The sequence below is a fragment of the Egretta garzetta genome, unplaced genomic scaffold (genome assembly GCF_000687185.1).
Source record: "Egretta garzetta isolate BGI_Z169 unplaced genomic scaffold, ASM68718v1 scaffold16, whole genome shotgun sequence".
Classification (NCBI taxonomy): domain Eukaryota; kingdom Metazoa; phylum Chordata; class Aves; order Pelecaniformes; family Ardeidae; genus Egretta; species Egretta garzetta.
In genome coordinates, this window is record NW_009260022.1 from 1,271,172 (window position 1) to 1,287,569 (window position 16,398).

The 16,398-nt window shown below is 38.3% G+C and overlaps 1 protein-coding gene across 1 annotated transcript in view; it reads right to left on the reverse strand.

Moving 5' to 3' along the window:
- Positions 1-15,325: 15,325 nt before the first annotated feature.
- The window catches only part of GRB14 (growth factor receptor bound protein 14), a 47,984-nt gene continuing 46,911 nt past the window's right edge, over positions 15,326-16,398 (reverse strand). Inside the window, exon 13 of the mRNA XM_035896239.1 lies at positions 15,326-15,472. Within this exon, the coding sequence (XP_035752132.1) occupies positions 15,326-15,472 (147 nt within the window). The remainder of the gene's footprint in view (positions 15,473-16,398) is intronic.

Sequence of the window (16,398 nt, forward strand, 5' to 3'; positions counted from 1 at the left end):
CTGTATTTTTTGCAAGGCCCTTCATGTAAGCAGAATCCTTATGCTCTGTTCTTAGCGTGTGTGAAATGTGCACAGTCTTTAGAAATGCAGATAATCAAAAAAAGAGCCACTAGGGAAACAAAGTAATAACATTAGCTAATGCCACACAGTAATGTTTATTTAACAAATCTGTGTTGCATGCCTGACATTTCCCCTGGCATCAATTTATTTTGTTTTGCTTTTCTCTGATAGCAGCACAAATGCATTTAAAATGTAAACTTATTTTACACCTACCAAAGTGTATACACAATATAATAAAAACATATACATATTTTTAAATATCTTATGGGAATACATAGTGGAGATGTGCAGAAAGCCCAACAGCCAAAGTAAACTATCTAGATTATGGAAAATGTTCATTTTTAGCTTTCCCAATAGCTACTAAACCTGCAATTGTCAGTGCACTGTACATCACTGCATTATGTTATTTATAAAAGTGCCACAACGTGACAAAACGATGCTATCCATCACAATCCAATCTTAACTGGAAGTGGCAGGGGAAGTGGAGTGGATGGAAACATATCTTCACAGTCCATTCAAAGTGGCATTTTGGAATAGTTACAAATGGCAATTTTCAGAAGTTTAATTTACTGGTCATTTGTAAAAGTGTACACAAATGATTCTATGAACCAAATTAGAAAAAAGTTACTTTTAGACTTCTCTGTAACCAATCTATCTCTTGCTCCACTTTCCTCCCAGCCAAATATACCATTTCATTCATACCACTCTTGCTTTCTTCATTAGAGTCCTAGATTTGTCAGTCTTTCTTTTCAGGATGAGTACCTTTCTCCACTTAGAAAGCCAGCCCAGCGAGCTGTGTCCAAGGGATCCTCTTTAATTTCCCTTTTCTTTGTTGTCCATCAGTCTCTTATCTTTGCTGCCTCACTGGACTTTTTCAGAACATCAATATCCCAACTTGAATATTTTAGAAGATATAAATTTTATGTTGGACAACACCAAGGACAACATCGGACAACACACCAGGCAGTATGACAACCTTTCTCATGCATACCCACATGATACTTTCATGGTAACTAATTTTTTTCTGAAAAATAGAAAAAGTGTCATTAAATTCAAAGAATAACCTAAAGAACACACATGCAATCACTGGTCACAGATTAGATACTATCACTCCAAAAACATCAGTTCAGTGCTCAGCTGAAGTCAGAAAAATAAACAGAGTATTAAAAACTATAAAGAAGGAAAATGAGAATAAAAACATAACAAAAAATTCTCAACACACTATGTGACTTTGTAAATCCAAATACACACAGATCTTTCACTCTAAGTGCAGCTCTGATAACCTCATTAAAAGGAAAGCAAAGAGTACAGAAAAACACAAGAAGAATCATCAGTAATATAGAAAATGTCCAAAAGGGAGAGAGTTCAACTCTTCAACTAGTCTCTTTCCCAGCAAAGGTGAGTTACACCCCCATCTATGAAGTAACAAACACTGAAGTAAAGGTGAGGATGCATCACCTGCTCACTACTTGGCACTTAAACATCTGGTAAACAAATCAAGCAGCTTGTTTAAAAACCCCACAAAGATCTCCTTTCACTTGAGAAGTACAATCATTTGCTTGAGAGGTGGTGGAACAAGAGTATAAATGGGACCAAACAGAGCTGGAAATAGTTCATAGTCCAGTAATGACTAATTAAGAACAGACAAGATGTAGCCTACTGTAAGGGAGTTCTCTAATGGCAGACCAGTTGCAGAAGGGTGGCAGAACAGTGCAACAGGGTCTCTCCATATAGCTCCTGTCTCCTATTCCTCTCTACCAGCATTTACAATTGACCACTGGTAAGAAAAGAATATTGAGTCTGTTTGACTTAAATTAACTTGGAGACATTACCAAAAATCATACTAAGCATTTCCCTACCCTGTCCAGCATTTTGGAGATGAGTGGAAGAGAAATCCTTACCTTCAAAGTAGCTGCTCCTAGAGGTAAAGGAAACTGTCTGATCTCATTTCTTCAATGCTCCATTTTGCTTTCTCCATCTCTTGTACACAACCAGTCAGCCTGCATTTCTATCTCTGGCAATCATGAGCAGTTTTCCAGGTGCAGGAATTTGGGGCAGAAGGCTTCACAGGAGATAGGATACATCAAAATTATTCCTTGACCCAAAGGAAATTACAGCCTTCAACTAATGTGCATGGGCCCACAGCTCTAGTCACAAGCCAAAGTACTCAGAAATTAAAGAATGAGAGTAAGCTGACTGGAAAAGGAGGTTTAACAAGGAGCTGTACACATGTAGGTAGTTTTGACTAGACTATGAAATTCATACTGCAAGGTTTATGTTTTGTTAAACTGTCCTTAAGAAAAAGGCCTGGATATAGAAGCTATTTTATAACACGGGAGCCTTACTGCTATAGATGCCACAGCAGAATCTGGAAGGATATGCTAGGATATGCTGCCATATGGTCATATTTGCTCAGTTGCCCAGCTCCATCTATTTTCTTCTCCAATACAAGAGCAGCTTGTGTTGTGCAAAAAAAACCCCCATTAAATGAAAAGGTATTCTTCTAGGTATGATGCATCATCTGTTAGCCCAGATATAAATATCACTTATTTGACTGATAACTACTTTACCTGGCATAAAACCAGAAGGTGAATGCTTACCCAAACCCATAACTTTTGCATTACAGAAAAAAATTTTAAAAGACTGTATGCAATAATAGTCACAGCTGAATGCCATTAAACATACTAATAGCACACTGATATATTTGCTACACTGCTATTCACTGTTAGTATGTACACAGTTATACTTAAGTATGTACATAGGTTATACTTAAGAATATTTCCTGCTGGGTACCAGCAGTATAACACTTGTTCAAGTTCTACACAATTATTTTGAGTCTGCCATCTTAAAAAACAGTTTAGGTAATGTTCAAGGAAAAGTAAACAACTGAAAACACACCTTCTCTGACCCCAGTATATCACACCAGCAGAATTCTTTTCCTTCTCTCACCAGGACCAACATGGAGCATATTGACAGATATTTCAATTATGAAGTGGAAGACACCTTCAGTGTCAGGCACCTAGTTCTTTGGTACTCTCTTCCACAGTTTCACATACTCTTGCTCTATTATCTCTGCAGAAAACTCTAATCTTGTTCAGTCAGCAGAAGAAAACTGAAAATCTTGCACAAGTAAGAACTTTAGCCATTATCTTTATTCCACATTCAGTAGCTTGATATAACGAACTTTTGTTGTTCCTTCTAAAGATTGTTTTTTCCAGCACAAAACACCGAGCAATGTAGAAGTGTTTATGTCAGACTAACATGTTACTGGCTATAGTCTACGTTGCTTTCTTTCTCTTTTAGCGCCAGTGTTGTTTATCCTCATATAGCATCACTCTAGTTCTTTCTCTGACACAAGCGTTTTTTCCTGTAGTTGCCCTTGTCTGGGTCTGTTATTGGCTCTATTCCAAGCTCAAAAACCTTGAAAAGTTACAAGCAAGATTTCCTATTGGAAGTCCATGATGTAATCATTATATGAATTTGGAGATGTCAGCTGTAGAGACTGTGCCAAAGCCACTACTCCTTGAAGCCTCACTTTTTCTGGGGTTTCTACTATATAAAGCATCTCACACATATATGAATCCTTTGGTTTGGATGCAATTTAAATATTATTCATCACCTAAAGAGATTTTTATTTTTATGCACTCATATTGGGGGTTGTTTCCTTGCCCCTGCTTACATCAAAGATACCAGAATGCATTACAAAACATAAAACCGAAGCAGGAGTCTAATTCAATACACAGGAAAGTAGTAATGCCCTGGGACCAACAGAGAAGTGCTGCTGACACACTTAATTTAGTTAAGAAATTTACTCTTACTTCTCTTCCCACTACCCACAAATAACATACATATATATGCATCAGAGAGGAAAATCTGTTTGAGACCACTAATTAGAAATAAAGAAGTACTTTGCACAAACAGATTCTCCTTTGCCAGATGGTTTCCACTAATATTCACTAATAAAAAGCCTGTCTGAGGAGCTTATGTTCAGTTAGATTGGAAGAGGCCAGAAACAGCACAACTATGTCAGCAATTAATTTCTTTAGAAAGATTCTGTGTCAGTTCTGTTTGGGAACTGTAGATTTTACAACTTCCTTTACTCTGTGCAGATTTCACTTCTGCAGTGCAAGATACCCAACAACCTTTCTGTAGAAAAACCTGTATTTTTTTTTAGCTGTTAAGAAAAAGTCTTAAACAGAATCTTATCAATATTTAAACATGCATGTATTAGTGTGAATCCTTGAGGACTCACCTCATAATTCTACCTCAGTCTCCCATTTATTATCAAAGTAAACATACTATCTACCTATCAAAATTTTTGAACCACTATACTATGACAGAGGTCAGCCAACATATCAAAATTTTTTATCATAAATACTGTTTCTATTGGCAAGATACTGATTTATCTCAAGTGTCAAAGCTCATCAAACAATTTTCAGCAACAGTTCTTTGTCTCTTCTCTTCCTTATTACATCACCACTCAGGAAGTCAGAGGAATACATTTTCAACAAAAAATATTTTAATTCAAGTAATAGGGAAAACAACACAGTACTGGCCATTTGTCAGAAGAGCTAAGGTAACACACATATTTAAGCATGAAACGCAATCTCTTCCTAAGCAAATATGAAGCATCATCATGTAAAACCTAGAAGCCATTTACTAAATGTAACAAAATACAAGTAATCAGATTTATCTGTTCAATCAGATCTATCTGCTCAAAAAATAAAGGGGAAAAATTCCCCCCCTCCCCCAAAAAAACCCAACCACTTTATGTTTCCTATTGCCCAAGAACCATTCCAACCAAGGTCTTGTCCCTTGCTCAGCTCCACTCAGTCACCTGATGACTTTTTGCCATCTTCCCATGCTTTTTGTGGTGGGATTTCTCATTACCGATCTTCATTTAAAATTATTCTAGCTTCCGAATGTCATCTTATCTCCACCTACACAGAGCAGACCAAGTGAATCGTTCCTCCTCCTTCCTCCCACACCAAGGAGAAAACAAACCTAAGGTCATGACTGGTTGTTTCCTGTTCCTCAGAGTCTGCATCCACAGGCAGAATACTCAAGACTCTGTACCAATCACTCTTCTCCAAACTAGGTTAATACCAAGTCCTTATTTTACTGAAACCAACTTAAATGTGCATGTACCCTGAATGTACTCTGACAGAAAGGTACTGAAAGAAGAGATTGTCCAAGATCTTCCTACGCTCACTGTGAAGACTTTATTATGCATTCAGATACAGTATGAATAGAACGAGAGAACCTCTTCACCTAGACTAATGCTGGAGCCAAGAGATTTAAACTCACATCACTACTCCCAGGAAACAGAAGTTCTTTGCCAGAATATTGTACAGAGGTACAGTCTATGTACAGGTCATTTTGTTTTTTAAAAAGCAAAAAAAGGCATTATTGAGCTTGTTTTACACTGAGCCATTATGTAATGTGTGCATTTTTAAAAATAATCATCTGCATTATGAAGTTTGTGACATCATGAAAGATTCTTTAGAGTACTTTTTAAACTGTCCCAGTTATATATGTGAAAAGAAACTATAAAAATCAGAATGAAAGAACAATTCTTAAATTAGTACAAGGGCAGAGCAACAGCTTTTTTCAAAAATGGCTTTTATGCTGAACATGTTTGCAGTTTTCAAATTTATGGGTGTAGCTGTCAACATGTATATTCACTTTTAGAATACCGTCCTGGCTTAATGAGGTCTCCTGGAATGATTTCTTTTAATAAAAAGTTAACATGCTTACATATCTGGTTTCCACCTTTCTACTTTTTTTTTTTTTAAATATCTACACTAGTCTTTAGCAGAGAGATCACAGCAAAGTTTACTTTAAAGCTTCACAGTGCATTCAACTACTTCAACACTTCAAAGTCAGGCAGCTTCCAATGAAACTTTCAAGGAACAATTGTTATAGTTAACCCTTAAAAAGTAGAAATCCATATCTTCAGCATAAGAAACCCAAGCCAGAAAAAGTCACAGACAATTGGCATGTAGTTGTAACTAAAACGCATCAGCTAATGGTGCCACATTACTAAATAAAAGTAAGACTTCTTGCTAGTCTCTCCAACTTTGGTCAAGCCTCATAACTGCAGCACATACCATGCATCTACCTCACTTCTTTCTGTCTCACCATCTCTCCACCTGTCTCCAGTTTAAGCTGTTGTTTTTGCTAGGCAGAGTATAAGAAGATTAGATTCGGAAAACAAACACACACACCCTCAGAACAATGCGTCCCCTGCCACATCAGGCTACTGAGTGACAAGTTCAGAGTTATTCAGTAAAAATACTGGTGTTCCACTAGCTCAGAATTGCTCCATGAGACTCCACAGGTGACTGACAGAGCTGGCGACAATTTTCAAATTCATATGCATCCCTGCAAGAATGCCTTATAATCATGGGTCAAACAGATTAAGACTTCCCCACCCCCCACCCCACCCCCCCAAGCAGCTGAAGTAGTTCTCCAACTTCTTCCCTTCCATTTCATCTTCTCATTCACTCTTCCACTGTAGTGTTTTTCAGGGTTAAAACTGCCAGAGCCTACTTGGCTAAACAGCCATAGTTCTCAAATTTAACTGGAGCTCATTTCCTCCAAGCTCTTCATCATCACAGTTCTCTACTTCAAGAGCTCTCCATTTGTTTCATTTGTCTTCTCTTGAGCTATCCACCAGTCTGATATACTATAAAGGCAAATCACTCCACTATAAAGCTGTTCATTTACTTCAAGCCTGATTTCTTTGTCTGTACAACCTAGTATAGCAGAATTTCTCCACCACCACTTTTTTTTGTGAGGAGTGTGCATAACAAAATACATTTTTTTCTACTAGTGTTACAACTTCAAAAGCATCCTGAACACTACACATGTGCATTAATCCATTCAGTACTATGCTTCCAGCCCTAGATTCATCAACTGTAGGTAGAGAACCAACACTACTTCCAGGTTGCACCACTGCAAACCAACAATGCTTTTCATACAGCAGAGAGGGTATTTTCTATAGAATACATTATAGGAAGATAAGTAACTGACCAAAGAGAATATTGCTAAGAGATTAATTTCTACAAGTAATAAAACCATAATCTAGAAAGAATTATATACAGAGAAAAAGAAGAGTTTAAATCCTAGAAGAATGTCAATAGTTAAAAGTTCTCACAGCTCCTTGGATCAACATGATTGCAAAAGCATGCATCTCTGAGTTCATGCTGAGCAATATGGCCTTATTTCAAGTGGCAGGAGGAACACACAGAAGTGGAACACACATTCCTGTGGACAAAGGAGCATTTCACTTCACCACAGAACAACCTAGAATTCATTTGTTGCAAACCCCCATTACCTTAAGCAAAGGGGTAATACAATTCAGCTGTGCTTCTTTGCCATGGGGAGGCCCTTTTAAGGGCCACCAGTACTGCTGATACTCTTTGAATTAGTGTGTTAATTTTATTTCTAGCAAGGAAATAGAAACAATTAGATCATTCCTATAATGCTTTTTAGTTCCCAACTCTACAGTGCTGAGAAATGAGGAACTTTTTCTTCAAAAGTATACATCTTTCACTTTCACAAGGCCAAGGCCACTTCAAATATAGATTCCTACTACAAATTCTTTCTTGCAAAGGCGGCTTTGGGGGTTTTTGTGTGTTTTTTCTTACACACACAATACAGGATAATAAGTGCAAATAGCATTATCAATGTACAAGTACTAAAGAGGCAAAACATTCCTAATTTTTAGCTCTTCATTTACCTCAAAAATATAGATGGATATTGTTCAGTCACAGTGAACCCAGTGACCACAGTCCATCATTAAATATAACATCAGCTACAATTCCCACTTCAGCACCAATTGAAGTATCACCTTATTACACTTTGTGAATTTCCACAAGCCCTCCAAGTTATTTTTGATGTCTTTGACTCTGATCCTGCCAACACTTACACACATTATCTTAAGCATACTGAAATCCATAGCATTATGCACAGCACACAAACAAGCACATGCATCGTTTCAGAAATGAGGACTTCATTAATTGTTCAATACAGAAACAAACCCCTTCAGATGTGATGCATACAGGTTAGGAAAAATCTCTCCAATAGCATATCTATTGTTGTTTCAAGTGTTAGTATCTCTTTTAAAAGTGTCTTCCTTACCCTTCCACCCTCCTACACATATCACCTCCTTTACATTCTCCTTAAATGACTAAAAATAACTAACTATGCATATGGTCTGAGCACCACAGCCCTATACCATGTAACTGGGGAGAAAGTATTTTAGTTTGAATAGCTGACCTCACATCCATCATCAGAAGAGATTTTTGCATGAGTTATTTCCCAGAACTTAAACATTTAGCATAGGCTGTAGATTTGGCAATTGCAGAGCTCCATACAATGTAACAGAGTAAGTTTTTTGGTTAAAAAAATATTACAACAAACTACAAAGAAACAAACAGAAAACCCTAACGTATAAAAACATCATGGTTTTTTCTCCCACCTGCAACCTCTTGCATTGTAAAAAGACTCGAAATTTTGTATTTCCTTTCCCTGAGTTTAAGGATTTTTTTTCTTCACATTACAAAGTTTTTGCTGACATTAAAAGCCCATCTAAACTTATGATCCCGCTTGGAAGCGCATCAGCCTACCCTACATTCAGGGATGCAAGATTGAGGACTCATTCTTTCCTTCTACTTCAGCCACAAGGAGGAAAGTGGAAAGCACCTCATTCAATGTCCTCTCAATTTATTTTACCAACTTGCTTACCCTAGTTGAACATCTTTCTTCTGCTCCTTCTTTCCCCAGGTAGGTAGCTGGCATAACAGAAGAGGAAACTGAAATACATTTGCAAAGAGTGGTGTTTCAACTAAGGCTCAGAGCAAGAAGAAAGTAAGAATGGAAAGCTGTACATCCAAGTCAATGCATATCCCAGAGAACTAGAGAAATGCTTCCAGGACTGCACACTGCTAAGGAAGTTCCTAGGCCACAATCTAATTTCACTCTATCAAAGAGGCACACCTGCTATTTTGGATAACAAGCAACCATTTTTTATTAGACTTCCCCTCCACAGCACAATCCTAGCCATGCAAGTTCAGTGGTAATGGCAATATAAATGCCTTCCTTGGGCCTCACTCTAGAAAAGGCTGTGCTCCAGTTCTGCTGCATATTACAGCCAGGGCTAGAAATGTGCACTGTGTTTGTAACTGAAGCCTAAAGACTACTCACAGAGCTTAGCATTTGCAAATAAAGGCACCATAATTTATAAACAGAACAGGGGGAAAAAAGGGGGGTGAGGGGCACAATAGGTACATAACAACCTCCCCTCATGCTTTCCCCTCCCCACCTCAAGTACCCAGTCTTAAAAAGTAAACAGCTTCACTCACTAGTCACACAGACCTCAACCTGCTACATAACATACCTCCTCTAAGCACACACCTACCAGCCAAACCTAGAGCACACATATTTATTAAGGGCAACTCATTAACTCTGACAATCTCGGGCTGGTGGGGCTCATCAGCCTCACCTGAGGGGTAACTCCTCCCTCCCCAGGAGGCAAAGGGCAGAGTAGCAGCTCCTGGGCTGCTTGCACCCCCCTCTACACAGGGCTCTCAGGAGAAGCTGGGGCAGGGCCTCTCCTTCCTTCAGGCCTCATCCACAGCAGCTCACTCCCATGGGACGCCTGGGGCCATCAGCCTCCCCCACACCCCCAGCCTGTCCCAGCTCCCAGTGCATAGCCGGGTCTGGTTGCCTCCCGTACCCTCTCACAGAGGCGTTACCAGACACCTTGACACATCACACGTGCCCATGCACGAGCGGATGCCCAAAGCTGCGCCACACCACCAGCCTGGGCCGGCGCCAGCCTCACCACAGCTCCCGCCGCCCTTGCTCTCCAGGCCGCTCCTTTGCTGCCATGAGGGTCCGCTTCTCCCAGGGAGGTGGGAAGCAAAGACCCAGGCCCCGTGACCGCTTCTCTGCTCCACCTACTGCCTTAAGGGGAATAAAGTAATTTCTTTTTCTTCCCTCATGGGAGGGGAGGACAGGCCCATCGCCTCCAGAGCCAGCTCTGCAGATTCAACAGCACCAGGCTGCTCCCGCTCACCCTGGGCTCCAGAGGGTCCCCCGCCTGCCCCCACCCCCAAATCTGCCTTGGGCACTGCTGTGAGGACACGGGCTCTTCACACCACCCACCTCACACACATGCCCACCACCTCAAAAAACTGGGCCAGCCCCTCTTTCAGAAACAGCCTGGCGTTTGCCACGCTGCCCAGCAGGTCCCTGGTGGCATTAATGTACCTGAGCAGTTCCTGTGGAAGCCCCAGGGTTACTCACGCGCCTAAAGTCCAGCACATGCTTAAGTGTTGTTGAAACTGCGTCTTGATATGGTTTAGTTTTTAACCGTAACGTTTAGGGGAATCGTCTGTATTATCAGCGTTAATCACATAAAGTTCTGTTTTGAAAATACGACTCACTAGTGGATAGAGTTTTCCCAAATTGCTTAGAAGATTAATAAAATAATCAACTTAGCAGAGGGGAAAAAAACCACAAACTATTCCTGTAAGGAAATCACTTTATTGCCTATACATGTGAATGAGCTGTTTTAATACTCAGGTTCACTGCCTCCTCTGCATTTAATCTCTTCTCTTTTATGTCCTACTCTGATTTTTTTTAAAAAGACTTTCAGGCTTTTTTAAAATTAATTATACAAATCATTAGTATTAAAAAGGTAATATAATGGTTTCAAGAACAAGCTTCACAGACTATCTGCATATTTAATCATCTCTGCTAATAAATTTTTAATCACTCATTGAGTTCAGGTTCTTGTCTTGAAGCTTAACTTGATAACAAACCTAGCAACTGGTAGAACTAATTGGTACAGAGTAAGTGAATAATTTATAAGAGGAAAAAGCACTGGGTGTTCTGGAGATGTGCAGAGACCACAAGTCACAGATATTTCTGGGAGGAAGCAGGAAAACAGCCGGCTGATTACAGGAATTTTGTGATACGCTGCTGACATCCAGAGGCCAACAGTCAATACTGTTCACATATGTGAACCAGGCTGTAAAGCGCGCTGTAAAGCTAGATTCATTAAGTTTTAAATATTCATGCATTTCATTAAAGTTAACATTAATTGCACTACCATACACATTGATTATGCATAGACCATAAGTGTTTAACCTCTGAAAGCTTGCAAGTATATTCAAGTAATGGGGTATGTCCCATCTTCGATGATTTCAGCGAAAGCTTCAGCTACGAAGTTGAAATTAGAAATGGAATGCATTACAGTTCTAAGGAATGGTAGTTTGAAATATCAGAACAGTAATAAAAATCATTATTTTATGAACCAGAGACACTGCTGTAAGCTGTAAGTTGCTTTGTATTTTTCCAAACTAAAGTAATAAAGGTAACAAAAACTATGTATAAGATTTTTTACTGACAAATGCTAGACTGATTTGCAAGCTACATCTATTAAGTAGGTTAAAACAGTGGCTTCTATTTAGATGAAGATGACTAGCTTTAAACAATGTAACAACAACAACAAGAAGGCTGTTCTCATGAAATAAGCTGATTTATGTCTTCAAATTAGGCACCCAAACCCACTTACACCACAGAACAATTCTACCTTCAGGGAAGCACAAAATGCTGCAGTTCTTAAACTGGGACGTAACAGACAACATTTGACAGAAATTCAATTATCCTTGAAAGATCCCAGTTGTAGTTAGTTACATACGTAATCCCCTTTTATTTAACTGGTTAAAGCTCTCTTTCAAACATTTAGTTTGATGAACTGAAGACTTGCTGCATGTCAAAAAATTCATTAAGTGACTTAATAAGATTGTTAAGGAAAAACACTCAGAAGTTAAAAAATGTCATTTAATGCTGCCCATGCAACCTTAATACTGGCCGTGTATGTATCTGCATTATGAAACACCAGTGAATTAACTTTTAATCTCCTTTGAGCCAAAAAGATTTTAAGATTGGAAACGAAGGCACAAAGGGCATGCCAACAAACACAACGCTGAGCTTTAGAGCAATCTCTGAAGTAGCTCACAGTTTGCAGAGCGTACCCCTGCAGGGCTAATTACCCCAGCTAGAAAGGTGGGCTCGCACAGTTACGCTGCTTTGGGTACCCCTGCATGGCAAGCTTAGGGCTCTCCTCCCGGCACTGCACTGCGCTGCACAGACACACTCACAGAAGTACAAAATTTTAAATCTGAAGAAAGTCTGAAGTCTTTTTCAAATATCACACTTCCAACCTAGATGCTTTGACACTGATTTTCCACCAGGAAGTTTTAAGACTGTAGATTCTGACCTTCTCAAAGCAAAAGTAAAAACACCTCACTTCCTCATGTATTAAAAAAAGCCCTCTGCAAACAATACCAATTGTAATTTTTTTAAAAATCAGTCCTTAAATCCTCTATGAGGTAATACAAAATTGCCCACATTTTGTAGAGAAGCAAACCGTTGGAGACAGATAGATTGGCTTGCCCAAAATAGTACTGATTTCTCCCTGAGCTGTTAACAACTCCTGATTAGCCAATTTTCTCTGTGAAGGTGGGCACCAAAGACATGTAGTATTCCTAATTAGAAGCCACAGTTAACATGCTGAAATTCTGTTTAAACAGCATTGCCTACACCCTCAAAGAACTTCATGGTCAAACATATCTTGGGTGTTATCATAAAAAACCTTGCCATTTTTCTGACAAGAAAATACTGGTTGCTAGCAAAGATGTCACAAGCCATACCTCAACAACCTGGTGCCATTTTGCATGTTTTAAAGTAGTCTGGGATATCAAATAGTTTGGTTTTGTTTGTTTGGGGGGGCTTGGTTTTTTGTTTTTACACATTAAGCCTACCTCCTTCATGCTTCTTCCTTCAGTAATATTTAAACAAGGAGGTAGCCTGCTAAGTCATTTAAACACCAAGCTAGATTTTATTCATTTTCACTGGTTTGGTTTCTTTATGGCATAGTCACGAACAACCATATAGTTCAGAAAAGGTATGCACATTTGTAAAAAAAGATTTTGTATTCTCAGAGAGAATTCAGTTTAGATTTTTATTGAGAGCTGTCAAAATGCAGGAGGCAGCAATTTACAGAGTAAGAACTCTTTGAATACTTGCCAGTTAGAAACGTTCAAGTGTCCCAAGGCCATGCTCATTAAGCAATACTTCGTTTTACATGGCGTTTTTTTGATGTAGGGTTTTTTTTTGTTTCACTTGTGAAGAAAAAACTGAAAAAGCAGGCAAAGATTCTTGATGGTTGATGTGTCTCCACCACATGACATAATCTCCACATTATCTTTTCTTTTCTGATAGGCTCAAAAGTGACTCACTCACCGAGCGGTTAGCTTCTCTACCAAGCATGCTAGCAAATACATAAATACAAATAAAAATTATGGCAAAGCTTTCATATGTCCAAGTAGAAATGGACTACAGTAGACAATTCATTTGTCAGAAGATGATAAAAATCCCAGGGATGCAGAGAATGTTACTTCTTATTCTACACCAACCTCATTATTAAACTAAATCTGAAGAGGTTTTAATTAAAACTGTATTTTTTGTAATTACAACTTGAAATTATATTCGATGTTTAAGAGTTAAATTTATTGTACTGTGAAGAGTTTTATAAGGCATTCCTAATGTAATGAGCTTCAGCACCACATATGTTCCAGCTTTGGTACATGTTATGAAGAGTTGCTTTTTTAATGAGCTTTAAAAACTGTATTTGCATACCAGAGGAAAAGGTCAGTGATGTGTGGATCAAGTCGGTAAATTAAGTATCACAGTATTATGTTATTATGATTACCTTCCGCAGACACACAATAACAAAACCATAGGCTATAGTTACCATACTACTTTAACGCTTCCATCTACATGACCTTGTTGGCTTACACACACGGGCACTGCTGTGCCCCGCGTCCCATCTTACTCCATCCCCTGCACAGGCCTCCTTCACCCCCTCTCCCCACCAACTCCTGCAGCAGAAGAGCTGGTCTGTCTGACAGTCAAGTGAATGAAAGCGAGCACGTGAAGGAGGGGCTGCATTCAGCGCAATGGTCTGTCTCCAAGCACTACCTTGCACTCCAGCCTTTACCTTGAGTAAAGATACCCAGGGCCAGGTCCTGAACCCTCATAACAAGATCAAACCTATTGGACAGCAAAACATCAGGACAGGGACGCCTCTTCCAGCCCTAGCCCCACTCCACTCAAGTCTTTGCTCAAGGATGCAGCAGTATCATCTCTCCTTCAAAACAAAGATACCAAAAGTATTTCTAATGCTATGGTCCAAAATTTGAGTCAGTCTACCCTAACAGTTCTTTTTAGTTGAAATGTTAGATGTGTTGTAATCCCTAAAGACTGGCTGACTGGTAGCTATATTGAAATTTTTATTCTGTGATAAATAATAAAATAAGCTAGGAACTGATTGCAAATACACTCTTTGCCAGGTTTTCAACAAAGAGTAAAGTTCACTGGATTTACCTTTATTTGTAAGTATTGTAAACATTAGTAAATATTGTGTATTTGTACGTATTATAATGTTACCTTTAATTTTTAAGGGCAATTGAAGCCGATTCCTTCCCCAACTCTGCAACAATCCACAGTACTTAACAGGTCTCTCTCTCCCTCTCTCTGTGTTAAGAGACTGTAGGTATACTCTAAACCATGTTATGCATGACATGAAATCCTTTCAAATACAAAAAAAAGTAATAGCACAACTCAACACAACTGATCAGTTATAAGTAGTTTTAATGATTTTTCACTTTTTGTATATGATAATCCTCAAAGTAGCATTCAAAAATATAGTGCAAAATATTTATTCATTTTATTTACAAATAAAATGTGCAGTTCAGCTTCTTATCCTCACCACAGTAAATGTTATTCTTCTATGTGATGAACAGAAATTATGAGAAAATTTGAAGAGACAAAAAGTTCATTTTAAACCTAAGAACAAAGATCTTTCCTTCTGTTATATTTTTGTAGAAGTTGCACAATATTAGTTTTTTAAAAGTTGTTTCCAGTTGGAAAAAAAAAAAACAAAGTCCAAGACAACACCAAAGAATTACATAGGACAGAATGTTTTTTTTTAAAACCATAAAGTTAGTTTTGCTGTGACGATCACGATGCAAAGTTCTTATCTATACAGAATATAAATTTTTTTGCAGCTAAAACATAGAATCTTTACAATTTAATGCTTTTTCCCTTCTTACTCTATAAATTGCCTTTAGGGGAAAAAGTATTCTAGTATCTTCCTTTCCCTCTGATGAAACAACAGATGCTTTGGTTAAAGAGCAATTCGTGCGCAATAGTGTTTTAACTTGCAAGGCAGCACTCCTTTATTAAGTTGGTAGAATTCCACTAACTGGATGAGATCAGTAAATCTGGTATGACCATCATCAAGGGTATAGAATAGCTTCCCATCATCTTCCAACTGTAAAAATGGAAAAACAAGGTAAAATAAAATTGTCTTTTGCTATTCTTCACGATTGAAATACTTGTTTGAGAAGTCTTCTTGTAGACCAAGATACTCATAACCTTATGACTACTGAGAGAAGGAAAAAATAGTGATCATTCACAGCAAGATCAAAAATAAACAACAGAAAAATAACATATTCTTTACCTTCCGTTTAAGTTATGTGCATGCCTAAAAGGAAAGAACAGTTAAATTTACACATAGAAATATTTCTGCACTAACAATACAACTTTATGCCTTTGGTTTGGAATGCTAGCTGGAATTAATATGAACACTGATTTACAGAGTAAGAAGAAACAACCAAGTTTCAAATTCCTCATAGATTTCAACCTTTGCTCTATTCACATTCCGTGTAACTGCTACATTTTGTATCACTTCTTTTGTGAAGTGCAACGAGGCCACACACCAATGCATTGGTGCACTGGATGATATTTGCTATACAAGACACTGCCCCTCACAAAAACAAGATGCTTGAAGTAGTAATATGTTCTATAACACAGAAGAAACTGCTGCAGCTCCAAACACATGTATTAGCACAGATACAGGAGAGAAAGAAGAAACTGCAAAACATACCTTGAAAGATTACTTCTGACTTTTAGATGGTTAAAAATCTACAATTGGTATTTCCCTATTCCAGGTTACTGAGTGCTCTTGCACAATTTGTATCGCATTGGTGACTAAACACTTTCTCGATTTATTTCCTCTACTGCTCATATGTTTGATATCAAGAAGCTTCAGTGCAATAGTGACTAATTAATATTAATGTAAGTAGAGGGTAAACCAACCCTATTTAAACTATTTTTAAAAAGAAAAGGGAAAAAAGATACAAGATTGAGAGAATAGTGAACAGAAGATCCTGAAGTAGTAGGCTAGTGTAGAGTAGC